Source organism: Mauremys reevesii, linkage group 4, assembly GCF_016161935.1.
Source record: "Mauremys reevesii isolate NIE-2019 linkage group 4, ASM1616193v1, whole genome shotgun sequence".
Lineage (NCBI taxonomy): Eukaryota > Metazoa > Chordata > Testudines > Geoemydidae > Mauremys > Mauremys reevesii.
Genome location: NC_052626.1, coordinates 99,613,955 through 99,629,339, shown reverse-complemented (window position 1 = coordinate 99,629,339; position 15,385 = coordinate 99,613,955). Strand labels below are relative to the sequence as shown.

The 15,385-nt window shown below is 41.1% G+C and overlaps 1 protein-coding gene across 6 annotated transcripts in view; it reads right to left on the bottom strand.

The window, feature by feature from the left end:
- Positions 1–666: 666 nt before the first annotated feature.
- Positions 667–15,385, bottom strand: part of TRIM66 (tripartite motif containing 66) — an 86,371-nt gene continuing 71,652 nt past the window's right edge. For all 6 annotated transcript variants that reach the window (XM_039538826.1, XM_039538823.1, XM_039538824.1 and 3 more), the window contains 8 exons: positions 13,258–13,318; positions 11,673–11,847; positions 10,425–10,732; positions 8,549–8,681; positions 7,118–7,192; positions 4,855–5,007; positions 3,966–4,184; positions 667–3,657 (listed from right to left, as the gene is read on the bottom strand). In XM_039538826.1, coding sequence (XP_039394760.1) covers positions 3,598–3,657; positions 3,966–4,184; positions 4,855–5,007; positions 7,118–7,192; positions 8,549–8,681; positions 10,425–10,732; positions 11,673–11,847; positions 13,258–13,318 — 1,184 coding nt within the window. In that variant the 3' untranslated portion in view covers positions 667–3,597. The remainder of the gene's footprint in view (positions 3,658–3,965; positions 4,185–4,854; positions 5,008–7,117; positions 7,193–8,548; positions 8,682–10,424; positions 10,733–11,672; positions 11,848–13,257; positions 13,319–15,385) is intronic.

The following is a 15,385-nucleotide window of genomic DNA, read 5'->3' as shown; positions in this document are numbered from 1 at the left end:
TTTCTGAGGTTTGATTTTTTTTTTAACCCACTGTAACACAAAATGGGAAGGGTCTAGCATGTTAGAAAAAAACACTTTTGTTTGATTTATTTAGAATCAAAATAATTTTGCTTGCAATTTTTTTCTAAATGTAAATCTAGCCTAGAATCCTTCTTGAATTTCTACAGTGTTCTATAGTTTAAAATACCCTTTAAGATCCTCCTGTCCCTGGTCAAAGAGACCAAAGGAATGATTTTCATGTTATTACATGAGTAAGAGTAAAATAATGTTCCTTACTATTGTAATGTCCAATAAATGTAAACTTCTGCCAGTATTATTTGCTGAACCTCAACAATGTACTTGGGTCTGCACAGTGCATAGACCTGCATTATTCTGAACAAATCTTAAGAACAAAAGGCAAACTTACTAATTGTTCTAGATTCCAGCACACTTAGGAAACTTACTTTACGAGTTAACATACCATACGTTTTCTTGTCCGTTCTGCTCTGTGCCACAACAGTTGGGTTTTCAACAAGTTGGTTGATACTTTTTAAATGGTGTTAGACAATCACTCTGTAATTGAAGAGAGCTGGAGCAACAATTTCAGATTAAGACATGCACACAAATACACTTCACAAGTTTTATTGTTCAGCGAAGCACATTATCTTCATAAACATGCAATCAATCTTAAACACCAGCTTTTATTAACTTTATTGTCATTCATGCTGTTCTAATCATATTAGGAATGTCTCTCTGAAACTACAAGTTAGGGGAAGTTCAAATGGTAGGTATCTTCTCTTCAGCAGACCTATTACTTAAATGTAATTAACCTGTTTTTAAATTGCTTAAGCATGAAGAGAATTTTTCCACTTCATATGTAACCTAGTGCTGAAGGCAAGGGGAGAAATTCTGACCCGTTATATTAGTATGAACCAACTGGGATTTCTTGGATGTTTCTGGGACACAATTTGGGTCATACTTATTTTCAATAGCATGCAGTTAACACTTGGAGGGGTTTCCCCCCTCAGATCTTCTAGACTTTGGGATTGGCTGTGAGATAGTCAGAAGAAAAAGAACCCTTTGAACAACATAACCCAACATTTGTGTTTGAGTTAAATGGATATAGCAGTTCTGATGGCAAAAACAAGAGCTTCTTGCTTTCAAATCCTCCATTCTTGGTGCCACTGTGTTTTTTACTTTTCCTGAAGAATTTCTAGAGTAAACACAAGCTCTAGAGATGTGGAGCCACTCTTCACCCATGCCCAAAAGGGTAGATTGTAGAGGAAACAATGTGAAGGAAGCTGCTGTGATAGAAGATGCTGGTCTCACCACACATTATGCACTATGGTGGTGGTGACCCCTGAACCGAGACTTAAAGATGTTTTCAAGTCACATGAGATCTAAAAGGTGCACTGTCATGCTGTTAAATTCAGCTTTTGGTCTGAATGACATTATGTCTGAAACCCATCGTTTAAACAGTCGTTGTTCTGTTATCCAAGTGAAAGCACTAGGACCAAAGCACTTGACCTTACACCCAATGAACTAAACAAACTCATTAGAAAAGTGCTTGGATCTCAGAGCTATATCCTGCCAGCTCCACTCCTGGAATTTACAGTAACATTCACAACAGACCTTGACCTAATTTAAAAAAGGAAAAATGTACCTGGACTTTAACTGATTAAAAGTCAAATTTTAGAAAACTAAACAAATATTAAATTACACAAATATAAATTTACAGGACCTAAGAAACTTAAGTAAATTCTAAGCTACTCTGCCTTGGTAGGACAATGGACTTGATAAGCCAACATGTCAGTCTTTTCCATTTCTATGACCCTCTATGAACATTATACAATAGTATCGCCCACTGGAGCAGTAATGATGGAGGAATAGACCTTTTGGTGGGAGGTTTAATTACCAGCTGGGAGGAACCGATACTGGAGGTAGCACAGGTAAGGGTGGTTAATCCAGTCACTCATAAACCTGCAAGTCAGTGCCCTGTGCCATGGCAGTTATAACTATAAGAGGATGAATTTGATGAAAAGGACAGGCACATGAATTTTTCTTCAGCTGTTTCAGCTAATACAAACAGGACATGCTTACAGACATATGATGCTGTATATCAGTCCAGTCACTTGATTCATATCTCCCCCTTTCATTCAGCTTATAACATGCAGTCTTTTATAGTGCATATTTTATTATGTCAAAGCAGAGAAGACACCATCTCACTACTGAGTTAACAGCAAACAATAAGTAACACAGACAACAGAATATAGCATTTGAGTCTTGTTATTCCATACATAAAGTCTTTGTTTAGAGTGTTCTCTAAAATCACATACATGGTGACCAGACAACAGCCAGTAGAAACTGTGCTGAAAATATCTTCTTTATTTTCAGGAAACAGATTATAGCTCAATGAAATCAACTAGGTGTGGGATTTGCAACAGATCTCTCCCTGGGCCAGATAATGGCCCTATCTTCCACAGCTGGGCAAGAGCACAAGGAGGAGGAAGAGACACCCCCCACACCCAATGTGCTGGCCAGCGTAAAGTCTGGTTCTTAGTTCTCCTCTAGGGAGGCAACCTGTGACCTCTGGACTCCAGGTCACCATTCAGAGCCTGCCCAGCACAATTACATGTTGCACTTTGGTCAGGGAAATTGGAAACTACAATCGGGTCCTCAGAGTTGTTCTGCCAATGGTTTGGGCAATCTGAGAAAATGAAGAATTAGTGATAATTTCATTTCTCCTGTGAGATCTGTTTGTACACTGGCTAATACCATTTTAAGGCATTGTTGTTAACCAGAAGTAACCAAACAGGAAATCAACAAGATATCACTTTATTTTATAGGCACTTCTATAACCAGATAATTGCTTTGTCATTAACATGGCAAACTCCACTGCACACTTTAAAGGACAAAACAGGATTTGGTTTTGCTGCCTTTGATACTCAAGGGATCCCCGATGCTATACAAAGCATTGAGTTAGATACAAGTGCAGTGACTCTTTGCAAACTGAGCATCCACTGTGCACTCAGAAATAGTTCACAACAGCATGTGCTGTTTTGTGATTTCATGAGAATGCGCCACTTCAAAAGAAACAACTAACCAGATAATTACATCCTGCAGGCCTAACTCAGTCAGAGTTCCCAAAGAAATTGCTGAATAACTGCAGGATTTGGTCTTTGGTGACTAGCCTCCATATTTAACATACATCATGGTCAACATTTGCATTGCAGATGCAAGATTACATGGTTAGCTGTGCTCTATAAAATGAAGGATTGTATTAAATAGATTATGAAATTGTACAGAAGTATTATAGATTATTAACATCCTACTTTTATTATTAATCATCATTATGTCACCATAACATTAGTACTTCAGTGTAAATGCTGCAAACATACAAGCGATTAGATAGGCAGAGTACTGGGTGGATCAAAAATGCTCAAATCTCTTAATCATCCCCCAAAGTCTTTGAGTAAGGCTGGTGGTCAGCAGATGACAAAATGTTTTAGTTTAACAACCCAAATGTTTTCTTTGTTTTCCTCCCACACACCTTAACTCTGTCAGTTATTTTGCTAGGTGTTTGGTTCCTCATAGCAAATCCAGTAGCACTCCGGCAGGTCACACCTGAGGCAGGCTGTTAGCTGGCTGAAACATCGTTCTTTTAGTTTTTTCACTTTCCTGCATACAAAGGAAACAAACAGTGAATAGCTAGAGGGCTTAATCTTTTAAAAAATTCTTTACACCATTTTCTACTAGGAAGATAACCAGGTAGTTTGAGAGATTTCACTCACGCACATTTATACCACTGACACTTTATTCCACTGAGAGCATATTGCTATACATTTGTAGCACTGACTTCATTTATGGGATAGAAGCTTGACAGTTGATTCCCACAAACAGTTGTCAAAACTTCACATCAACACTTGTAAACAGAATTAGCAGTGTGGCCACTTAGCAACCAAATGCCTTTGCTTTTGCATTCTTACAGCATGGCGCCGCCTCCTTTTAGGCTGAATGCACTCCTGTCCATAGGATGGCCATGGGAACCCTTTGGGGGCCATTTGGCTATTTTCCCTCTCCACTTCTTCAGAATCAGAGTCTTCTTGTTGCATCAAAGGAAAACGCTTGTCTGGATAAATGTCCTTCAGCTTGCCCTCAAAGAACACTTCCAGGCATCGTCCAGCCTCTGCAACCTCTGAATCTGGCTGTAAGAGAAGAAATAATACTCCGGTATCATTGTATGCCCATAACTCGCCAAGGCTAAAATAGCAGGTCTGCCTAGCCTCCTGTCTGAAACAGGAGTGTCCTGTATTTGGAACTTGTCTCCTACATCTCCAGTAGCCTCCTCTGCTCTTCCCACAGTCTGCCAAGTTCCTCTGCACTTACACCATACGTTTAATCCAGGTGCTGCTATTAAGCAGCATTTTCTGCACCCATTAGAAAATGGATCTGCTATTGGCCATAGTAACTGAAAGCATCCTCCTCCAGTGCTTTGGAATCTGTTAGCTCTCCTCCTGCAAACCTTAATTCTCCCAGTTACTTTGCTGGATGTTTGGATCCTTATAGCAAATCCAGTAGCACTCCAGTAGCTCACATCTCAGGAAGTCCATTAGCTGGCTGACACATCGTTCTTTTAGTTTTTATATCCATATAGCTCCAGTCCCCAAACACACATTTCTGGCATTAACTAATCTATAGAATTTCTAAGAGTTAGGAGTCTCATTATCCACTCGATTAGACCAGTTTTATACCAGTGTAACTCCAATGGAATCAGTAATTACACCAGTGTAATAAAGTGGTCGATAAGACCCACGGTTTCTGTTGTTTCACAGATTGATGGTGTTGGGTGCTGGTTTCTGCATAGCAGATACTTACATAATTGAACTTTGCACAGTTCCAGAACATGAGACGCACATCAGCTACCAGCTCCTCTGGTACAGAATAGTGTGATTTGTCCTTCTTTTGGAGTTTTTTCCGCATGATTGACAGGTCCATGGGCCTTTTGATGATCTGGTAATAATGACGAGCCTGTATAAAAAAGAGATTGTTAGGCATAACCTTTGTCAAAATGGGAACCCAGTTAATTAATACTACTACTCTGGCTATAGTGTCTTCCATCTAAAGATCTCAAACATCCCTCTGAGGTAAATAAGTATTATTATTTCCATTCTACAAATAAGGAAAGTGAGTTACAGGACAACAGGAGTGATTCACCCATAGTTACACAGGAAATCTGAGGAAAAATCCAACTCCTACACTTAAAAATAACCTTCCTCATTCCTTGGTTAACAAACACATATATGCTTGCAAGATTGATCTTCAAACCACTGCACTGTGGTGACTGTTCTTCTGCTATTTCCAGTCTCTGGAGTTCCACCCCATTATAGCATGATGCTCCTGTTGTCATTTAAGCCTTATGGATACAGTAATATGTGTAATACTGACAACAAAATAACGCCTCCCCACAATCAGCTTTAACAATAATGTTCTGAGACGATGTCACCTTGCAGTTTAGAAAAGCATATGGCACTGGCCACTGTTGGATACAGGATGCTGGGCTAGATGGTCTGACACAGCATGGCCATTCTTATGTTCTTAACAAATGTATCTAATAAACTAATCAGGACCCTTCAATGGGAACAAATTGCAGGTTAAACCCTAATGGACTGGCATTCTTACACTGCCTTTAAACCAAAGCACCATTGTCAGGGCTCAGCCTGTAGTGGCTATAAAGTGTGTCACCACAGAATTTTTCTGATGCCAACTTGAGTGGGCACCAGATATTAGGATCTCTCTCTCCTCTCTCTTTCCCTCTCATTTAATCTTCCCAAAAAAGCAACGTGCTTGATGGTAATGAGTTCCACAAGTGCTTGGTGATTTGCTTTGAGTTGCAATTTTTTTCTTATATTACTATATGGGTCATTCATTCTGCTTTTCTCTAATTTTCTCCTCCAAATTGCTTCATGCTGGGGTCCAGTATCATGATATTTACCGTTGTGTTCTCCTCAACATACACAGTAAATACTGGAGAGACAGTATGGTGCCTGGATCAACGAACAACGACGGTCTTAAGAGACAGACACCAGAGAATGGCATCACCTCTATCATGCATTCAGTTACTCCAAAGTCCAGGTCACTCTTAGGTAGGCTTCACAGAATTCAATTTTTATATTTTTATAATTTTGACAATTATCAATGTTTATTTTTAAGCATTTATTTTTATCAATTTCAGTTTTTACAGTTGTATAAAATTATGGGTTTTAAGCATTTTTTCTATTTCAATCTATTCAAATTTTCACAGTTTTGGGAAATTAAGGGTTGGGCGGGTCAGACAGACAGACAATTTAATGACAGTAGACATAGAGATTCAAAAAGTTACAGCTTTATGATCATTAAAACACCAACTGTCAACATCAACTGTCAAGCAGCATTTTTCTTACTTTGCCTACCTGTAAATTGTTATTATAGATGGAAATATTTTTCGTTGGTTTGTGTTTGAAAGGTGAAATTGATGTTTACCGACATTTACCAGTAAAAGTCTAATCCTTCCAAACCTACTCTTATGGCAGCATAATATACTGCCACTGCACCACTGGGCTATCTTGCATTTTCTACATATCCAGTAATTGGATTAGAGTTTGTGGGGGCCCTGCGCCAGAGCAAGTGGGCCCCCCTGCTTTCTGCCAGGCGGACCAGGGCAAGCCCCCACGCACCATCCTCCCTCCCAGGCAAGAGTGCCCATGGGCGGGTGGAGCAGGACGGGGCACCGGGGCGCCCATTTTTCCAGGGCCCCTGGGTACAGGCCCCATTGACCCAGTGGCTAATCTGCCACTGCCAGTAAATCAATAGTCCTAACTTAATGTGACACCTCCCACCAACCTGGCATTTTGTAAACATCTTACACTAAATACCCAAACGTGCTATTAGAAAATTTGCTAGCATGTTGTACAGGTCATCAGTGTTTTGGTTTCTGATCTGGTACCTTAGTGGCACTGGACAGGAACACCTAACAGTAGGTGACTCCACTGTTTAGTTGGAATGTCAGTGATTATCCTTTGAGAAGACAAGAAGAGAGTTGTGAGCAGAGGTCGATTATTCTTTGGATTGTCTCCTAGTTCTCTGCGTATGTAGCACTTACCAGTGGACTGACAGGCTCATGGAATGGAAGGCTCAGGCTACTGCAGAACAGGGCAAGCACCAACTTTTCACATTTCTGTAAAACCCAAAATTAGAATCAATGCTGAGACTACCGGGAGTTGCTGCAGAGCCATGCACTTCTGAATACTGAAGGGTATGCTTCCTAACCCTGTGTATAAATCAGCCTCACTTCATAACCAAGTACTTTAATACCACACACCATGCTGATGATAACACTACTTTTCTTCTTTAAGATCCATATTATTTTGGATGTTGCTTTCTAAATAAATATTTTATTGCATTATTAGACTGACTCTTGGGAAATCACCCCCCTCCCCGCTTTTTGCGCTCACTCCTTCCACACTCTCACTTCTTTCAGTCACTGATTAAAAGAACAGCAGCAACAGTAAAAAACTATTTAGCTGAGAACATTTCACTATCAGAGGCACCTGCTGTGATCTACATGGAGGTATCATATGTACAGAACATGGGATAATAAGGGCCAAATTTTCAAGAGGCCCCTGAAAATGTGGCCTCCCTTTTAGCTTTTCTTTTTGCAAGTGCTCAAAGGGCTACATCTGAAGACTAGCACTTATGCAAACAATTGTTTTGTGTGCATAAGTGGAAGGTTTGTGTGCACACATGGATACACTTACTCATCTCACACGTATATTTTCAAAGGCCCTTTGAAAATTTGGCTCTGGGTGTCTGCTAAATAACATTAATTTATTGACCCTGTTTCTTTAAGAATACAGAATCTTAAACACATTAAATCATCCGATACTTTTTAGAATTTTGCAAACGATAAACTCTTTGCTGCTTCCTATTCTGTCTAATCCCCTTTAAAAATCTTTTCCCAATGCATCCACACACAGCTACAATTAAAAGAAATCTTTTATTTAGAAAGTTTGCCACCAAGGGCCAATTAACAGTAGGCAATCAGCACAAATCTCTGGCAGTAGTTGGCCAAATGTTCCACGTTAATATAAATGCATATATAATGGTGAAAGATGGTTAGTAGTACAATATAAAAAAAGCATACAGTTCATGGTAACTTAAGAAACATTTATATTATCATTCTTTCGTTTTCTCAGTTGGTGCCAGGAACTTTGTTTCTGAACTGCCAGTGAGCCATTACATTTCAACTTTGTTCGGTAACCAACCAAAGGAAATCTTTGTAGCCAATTCCTTTTCCCTACAGAAACTTCACTACTCAACTCCAAAAGATCTGAACAATTCCAGATATCACTGAGATGCACAAGCTCCCTCTTGTATTTGTGATGCTTGGTTCATGGTGCAAGCTGCTGAGTATACTGGAGTTTACCGCACAGACTTTCAGAATAGAGTTATATTTCATGGGGGATTTAATAGCTGAGGAGACTGGCAATGGGGAATTCTGTGTCTATATTTATTGGTATATATTTGTACCCACCTTCTGGTCAAGGTCATCAAGGCCATGCAGTGCTCTATCCCCTTTGTTACAACGGCTGTGGCGTGTGTTTTCACAGTCGTACTCTACCTCAGGCTTCAACAGGTTACGGCAGAGTGTACACACCCATTCTCCCCTGCAAGATAGCAAAATGTCATGTCCTGAATTGAAAGGACAACTGATACCTAATGGAAAGCTTTGGCGAAAACGGTATTTAGAAACAATTCTGGTCTTTTATAATACATCTTCTCTACTGATATCTATTATTTGCATTAAAATAGGCCCCAATCAGTCCCTTCCCCAAAGGTTTACCATCTAATTTAACACAAGATGCTTGCTACATCCACTGTGGCAACAGGATGGAGCGGAGGGAGGGAGGAGGAGGGAAATTGTAATAAGCGCATGTGTGAGCATACCCTATTGAGTGCACAGCTAGATGATTTCTAGCTTAGTTTTTTTTTTTTAATTAAAATATAGGGAAAACAAATCAATGCAATAAATATCGGAGATCCCTGGGGCCACTGTCAGTATTTCTCTCTCTTTGATCCTTACTGATCAGAGCCTTTCCATTGATTTTAGGGGGGACTGGTTCAGACCCTTATAGATTATAGAGTCAGTTATTCAAAGTATAGAAAGGATTTATACAAAGAGATACTCGTCAAGCTACAGTAAATCCTCAATAACCGCTGAAAAAGAAGTGGTTCAAAACATCAATGGGCAAAGAACTCAAAGTTATCTCCATGTGTGTTTGCTGGGATAAATGGCCCCAAATGATTGAAAGGGACTCTGCATGGATGTAAGGGGTCCATACTGGCAGATCCTTTAGCAGGAGCCCCATTGGTCTCAATGGAACCCTGACAGATGCAACTTTTGTAGAATCCAGGCCTAAATATCTACCATTAAAAAAGTTACAATGATGGGCAAACAGCATTGCCGCACCTCCTTCCCCTGAAAAAGAACTAGCTACATTTAGGGACTAAATGGCTTCAACAGGGATGAATCTGAAGCTGGCCCACCACGTTTATGTTATAGGGAAATTTGCTTTATACAATGTTTTGAAACTATGTTTTAACAATTAAGCTATTTCTAGCAACAACAACAAAATGAAATCTTGCAGGCTTGGGCGGAGAAAGGATTGTCCATACCCCTCAAACCAGTTCCCCACCTTTCAAGGGATTTCCGTCATTTTAGAGGCAAATTTACCTGCACTCCACACAAATGTGGTGTCTCTGACTCTTCCTTTTGTAAATGACCTACATCTGAAATTCAGAATCATGGAACTGAGATTTACAGATGTTGGCAGGTTGAGAGATATGAGAAGGACCCAGGGGCTACTGCAGAAGCACTGGTTCTCTGTACAAAAGCCCCAGCCTTCCACAAATATCTTAAGAGTCATAGGTCTGAAGTTGAGGTCATCCACATACTGTATTTAGAAGGCCTTGCTGCCTGCCTTCTTTGTGTGTGTGTGGGGGGGGGGGAACAATCTTCCCCTAATGAAACCAGGAGGAAACTCTACAAAATGAAACTCGCTGATTTTCCTGGTCCTTGCATTGTTTTTTACCCTGACAGAGGATAATCTGAACTTTACCACAGATTTTATACAAAATCTAGGGATTTAGTTGTCTCCAACACACTGCATTCATGTTTATAAAATTCAAGTCAGCCTCTCCATTATAGTGCTGGCTGGAGGAGATCATAGATACTGTTAGTAATTCATCTGACTCCTGGTATGAGAGAATGGGAAAATTTTCCTGCCTTTTGTAAAATGACCAAAGAAGGCAATACAGAGCGAGAACGTGATAGAGCCCTTGTAACACTGACATATATGTCCCTCAGGCAGAATCAGAGACAGAATAAGGGAAGTGTTATATGTACTCACACTGGGAAGCTGAGCAGAGCTGGAACATGGCATGAGAGATGGAACACTTTGGGGCAGTGATCACAACACAACAGTTCTCCTCCATTCAGACAAACGGCACAGAAATCCTCATTCTCAATTGGATTGGCTTCCTGAGCGAGCAGAGATTTTTTCATGCTGGGGATGCCATTCCCATTGCTAAGCTTGTGATCAAGAGGAGGGATATCTACAAAAGCAGATGGTGCCTGTCCGGCTGGGCGGCTGATGGGGAACTTCCTATCTTCGTATGTGGGAACTGGTCCTTCAGTTTGTGGATTATCTTGATTGACCTTGGAAGAAAGAAATCCAGAACAACAGAATCATCTTTTTCACATCTGATGCCCTAACTGTAACAGAGGCCTATCTGAAGTGGACTCTGCTAGATACAGCATTGGACTGGGACTCCAGTCTCTGCTACTGGCCTGCTAGGTGACCGTGACCAAGTCACTTCCCTTCCTGGCCTCAATTTCCCTATCTGTAAAACAGGGATAATGATACTGACCTCCATCATAAAGTGCTTGGAAAGCTAAAGATGAAAAGTACTATGTAAGAGCTGGATATTATTAATTATTATTTATTATTATTATTAAAAGTCTGTCACGGGAGCCAGTTCCAGATTAGATGTCAACTCTATATTGTTTTTCGTGACAACTAAATTCCATGCAGAATCTCTGGTGAATGCAAGTTTTAAAGGAAATCCACTTTTGTGTCAAAAAGGGACTACGTCTTTTGCTCTCATCTGCGTTAATGCCAAACCTACATTGATTTCAATGGGAACAAGTTCAGGCCCAAAGCTATGTTGAGGAGGCAGAAGGTTCCTTTTTAAATACTATTAAATTGAACATCAGTTCTAAAGCATAGGTCTGACGGATCTTAGATTTGTTTTTAAGCAGTTCGCCCTGTATGATGGATGGATCAAAGCGGCCAGTTACAGCACCAATATACAACCACTGCTTTGGTGTCGAAGCCCATCAGAAGTATTCCTGAAAGGGAAGTAACAGGGTGGTGGGGGATACTCTAAGAACACAGCTAATCAGTGCTGCAGTAGTTATTAATCTTGGGGTTTTATACTGCTACCCATCACCAAAGTATCTAGAGTATCTTAGAATAGTAAAATCCATCATCAGAGCAGTTCAGAGTATCACAAGAAGCCTAGCAAAGTCAGTGGGGAAGAAGAGAGAAAGCAAGCAAGCAAGCAAGCAAACAACCAACCATGCAAACCCAACTCACTTTTATAGCCATACTTGAAGACTGGGTACCACATTCAATTATCAGAAGGAAAGTCTCATCTTGGTCATCTTTCTGGGGCTGCAGTTTGAACACTGGAAGCTCCCCAGATTCTGATGCACATATTTTCAGCCGTTCCAGTCGCACATAGGGGATCTTCAGCTCTTTAGTATAAGCTCTGAAATTATGATCAAATTCATTAGTATTGTACAGAGTCCTCTTCTCCTAATTTCAACATCTTTTCCGTATTACTCTGTTTGTTTTTTTCTTTCAGGTAAAGCATTAAAGCACATGCCTAAAGGTGAAGTCAGTGGAATTTATGCACACACTGCTGTGCTTTGCTAAAGAGGAACAGGACTCCTCACCTTTTTAAATTTAATCATGTGCTTAGCTACTTTGCTGAATTGGGCACCTAAATCTCTACCTATAATGTCTGCCCTCCTGCCTTTGTGCTTCAACTGCCCAAAGCTAGTTAGGGCAGACACTCTTCAGAGTGTGACTGGCTTCAAGAAAGATCACACTAGCCACATCATTTCAAAGTGAAAATATTTGGAAAACAATATTTGGAAGCAAAATTATGCAAAAATGACAAGATAATTTAGAGTCCTGCACTCCTTGTTCTCTTGTATCTTTCTGGACTATACAGGACTTTTCATATATAATTTGGATTATGTGGTATTTTAGTAGTTCCAATGGTATAGTCTATAAGTAGTGACATGGTCATGATCACAAAGTGTGTCACAGAAGATGTACGAATCCAACATTGCTTTGAAAATGAAGTTTTCCAGTTTATGAAAATGCTTTTTAAAATGTAAATCTGTCTGCCCTGAGCTGGGCTGAGACCTCCAACTCATTTCATACAGGTGAATAAAGTGCTATAAAATGGTAAGGACCTTTAGCTGTAAAATGTGTATGCGTATTTTTTATAAGAAACCGGAGCAGAATAATGTTGTATTTAAGGAGAATTAACTGATACTTGATTATAAACGAGACAGCTAAAATAAAAATGAGCTTCAACAAGGGTCTGGAATTGTCTTTGTTTTTCTGCCAAGGTGATAACGTATCTTCACTTGCACATGATCTTATTTAATCACCTACCCCTCCCTGACCCCATACACTGCTAGATCCCTATTATACACTGCTAGTATTGCTGTGTTAAGTGTACATTCCACTGAAATTAGGAACAAAAGAGGTGTTGGTAGATGTTCTTGTTTTGTTCATCAGTGATATGCAGGCCCAGATTCTCACCCATACCAGATCTCTGTGCAACATAGCTGCAGAGGTGGAGGGGGCGGTGTGTTTAATAGGAGACACTTTTGTGCTCCCCCAAGTCCCAATATGGCTGGGGCCCATTTCACACCTCTTAAAAATACCAGTGCAATTTCAAAAAGCCCTTTCAAATTCTTTCAAGCAACTGGAATATATGGCATTAGCCATGGTTGTTACTTTATGTCTTCTGGAATTATTAATTACAAGGCAACCTGTTTTCTTTTAAAACAACCTGCCAACAACACTAAGCTGGATACACTCTGACTATGTGCATCAAATTTCATGGCCAGTACTTCTGTGCAGAAAGTGATACTATTACCTGATGTTCTGATTACTTTTTACATCCATCTCAATATTTTCCTTTTCATAATTACTGGACTCTGGAACAGAAAAGAAAATTAAGAAAATATCTATAATATCAGAGTCAGATTAGGGTAGAGAGGCACTTTAATATTCACATAATGTGATATCATATTTGCAATCTGGAATAATTTCATATCTGTCTAAGGTAATTACCTGCCCCACATCACTCACAGTATCTGAGCACCTCACTAAACATTACCGTCTTTGTCCTCACAACACGTCTGTGCGGTAGAGAAACACTATTATCCCCATTTACAGATAGGGAACTGAGGCACTGAGTTAGGCACGTAAATACCTTTGAGGATCTGGGCCTAAATGACTTGCCCAAGATCACACAGGATATTTGTGGTGGAGCAGGAATTGAATACGACTCTCCCACAGCCCATCCTTCCTCACACACACAAGCACCATTTTTCTCCTCCCCATGTGGCACCGTGCGTGTAATCCTCATTACAGAATTTAACTACATAGGATTAATTTGGGAACAGGGGGTCTATTCTACTGTCATTGACTGATTGGGCCCATTATGAACACTACCATTTTCCTCCTTAAATAGGACAATGTTAAAGAGAAAATAATCGGAACGCCACAGTTTTAAGGAGTAGGGTGACCAGATAGCAAGTGTGAAAAATCGGGACAGGGTGTGGGGAGGTAATTGGTGCCTATATAAGAAAAGCCCCAAATATCGGGACTGTCCCTATAAAATTGGGACATCTGGTCATGCTATTAAGGAGTCAACACAGAAGTGCAAGGTAAATGTTGCAGGAGCACTGCATTGGATCAGATTGTGAGAGGCCCTTGTGTGGCCACCAAGGGGTGAGTATGACAGAACGTACCTGTGTCCACACCCTACATGCTGTTGTAATAATCTTTGTACAAATTATGCTTTGTGAGGTATCATCTGAAAACTCAATTTGCTGATCAATAATATCATGGCAAAATGTATGTTAGGGGCATTATATGCAGGGGTGAAAGTAAGTTAAAGGACTTACCACTACACTGAAGTCCTGAGTGGGGGGTGGTAATAAGGTAATAATTGGAGATATACCAATCTCCTAGAACTGGAAGGGACCTTGAAAGGTCATTGAGTCCAGCCCTGCCAGTCTAGCCAGGACTTTTTTTGCCCCCCCCCCCTAACTAGCCCACACCCATTGACAACTCAACCCCCACCCTGGGTTTAGCAGGCCAATGCTCTGAAACCTGAGCCCCCCCCCCCCTGAGAATATCAGGGTGGAAGGGAAGGGGAGATCATCATCTAACCCCCCCTGCTCAAAAGCAGACCCAATCTAAAATCCCCCCCCCCCAAGTGGCCCCCCCCTCCTCATTGAACTCACAACCCTGGGTTTAGCAGGTCAATGCTCAAACCACTGAGCTATCCCCCCCACCCATGTGGGGCCTCAACCAGAAGAGGTGGGGCCTTTAAATCCCCAAGCCCTTTAAATCTTGATTTAAAGGGCCCAGGGCTCCAGCTGTGGTAGCGGTGGCTGGGAGCCCCAAGTCCTTTAAATCACCCCTTGGAGCTATGAGCTGCAGAGGTGGCTGAGACCCCCCCGGGGCTCCGTCAGCAATTTAAAGGGCCCGGGGCTCCCGGCTGCTGCTACTGCAGTGGAGCCCCGGGCCCTTTAAATTGCTGATGGAGCCCCGGGGGGTCCCGACTGCCACTGCTACCCCAGGCTCGGGGCTCTGATGGAGATTTAAAGGGCCCAGGGCAGGGAGGAGGCATGCTCAAGGCTCTGATCTCTACACCAGCCTGCAGACTAGGGCCAGAGCACCAAGGGCAGCAGTGGCACTTAGATTGTAGCTGCCTGACACACAGTCTCTCCAGTGCTCTTTCTGAAGTGCTGAGATCCTCACTGCCCATACAGAGTGTTGTGGCATAACTGCCAGCACCTGGTTCAATACATGTAAGACGAGTGAGTTCTCTTGTTTCACTGTGGTAGAGCCCTCTTTGTATCAATTATAATCTGAGTATAACTACACTGCTCTGATAGTAATATTAATTTAGCCATTATAGAGAAAAGCAGCCAAATATGGGTATAAGTCACAGAATAATGGTTTGATCCCGCAATCCCTTACTTGCGTGA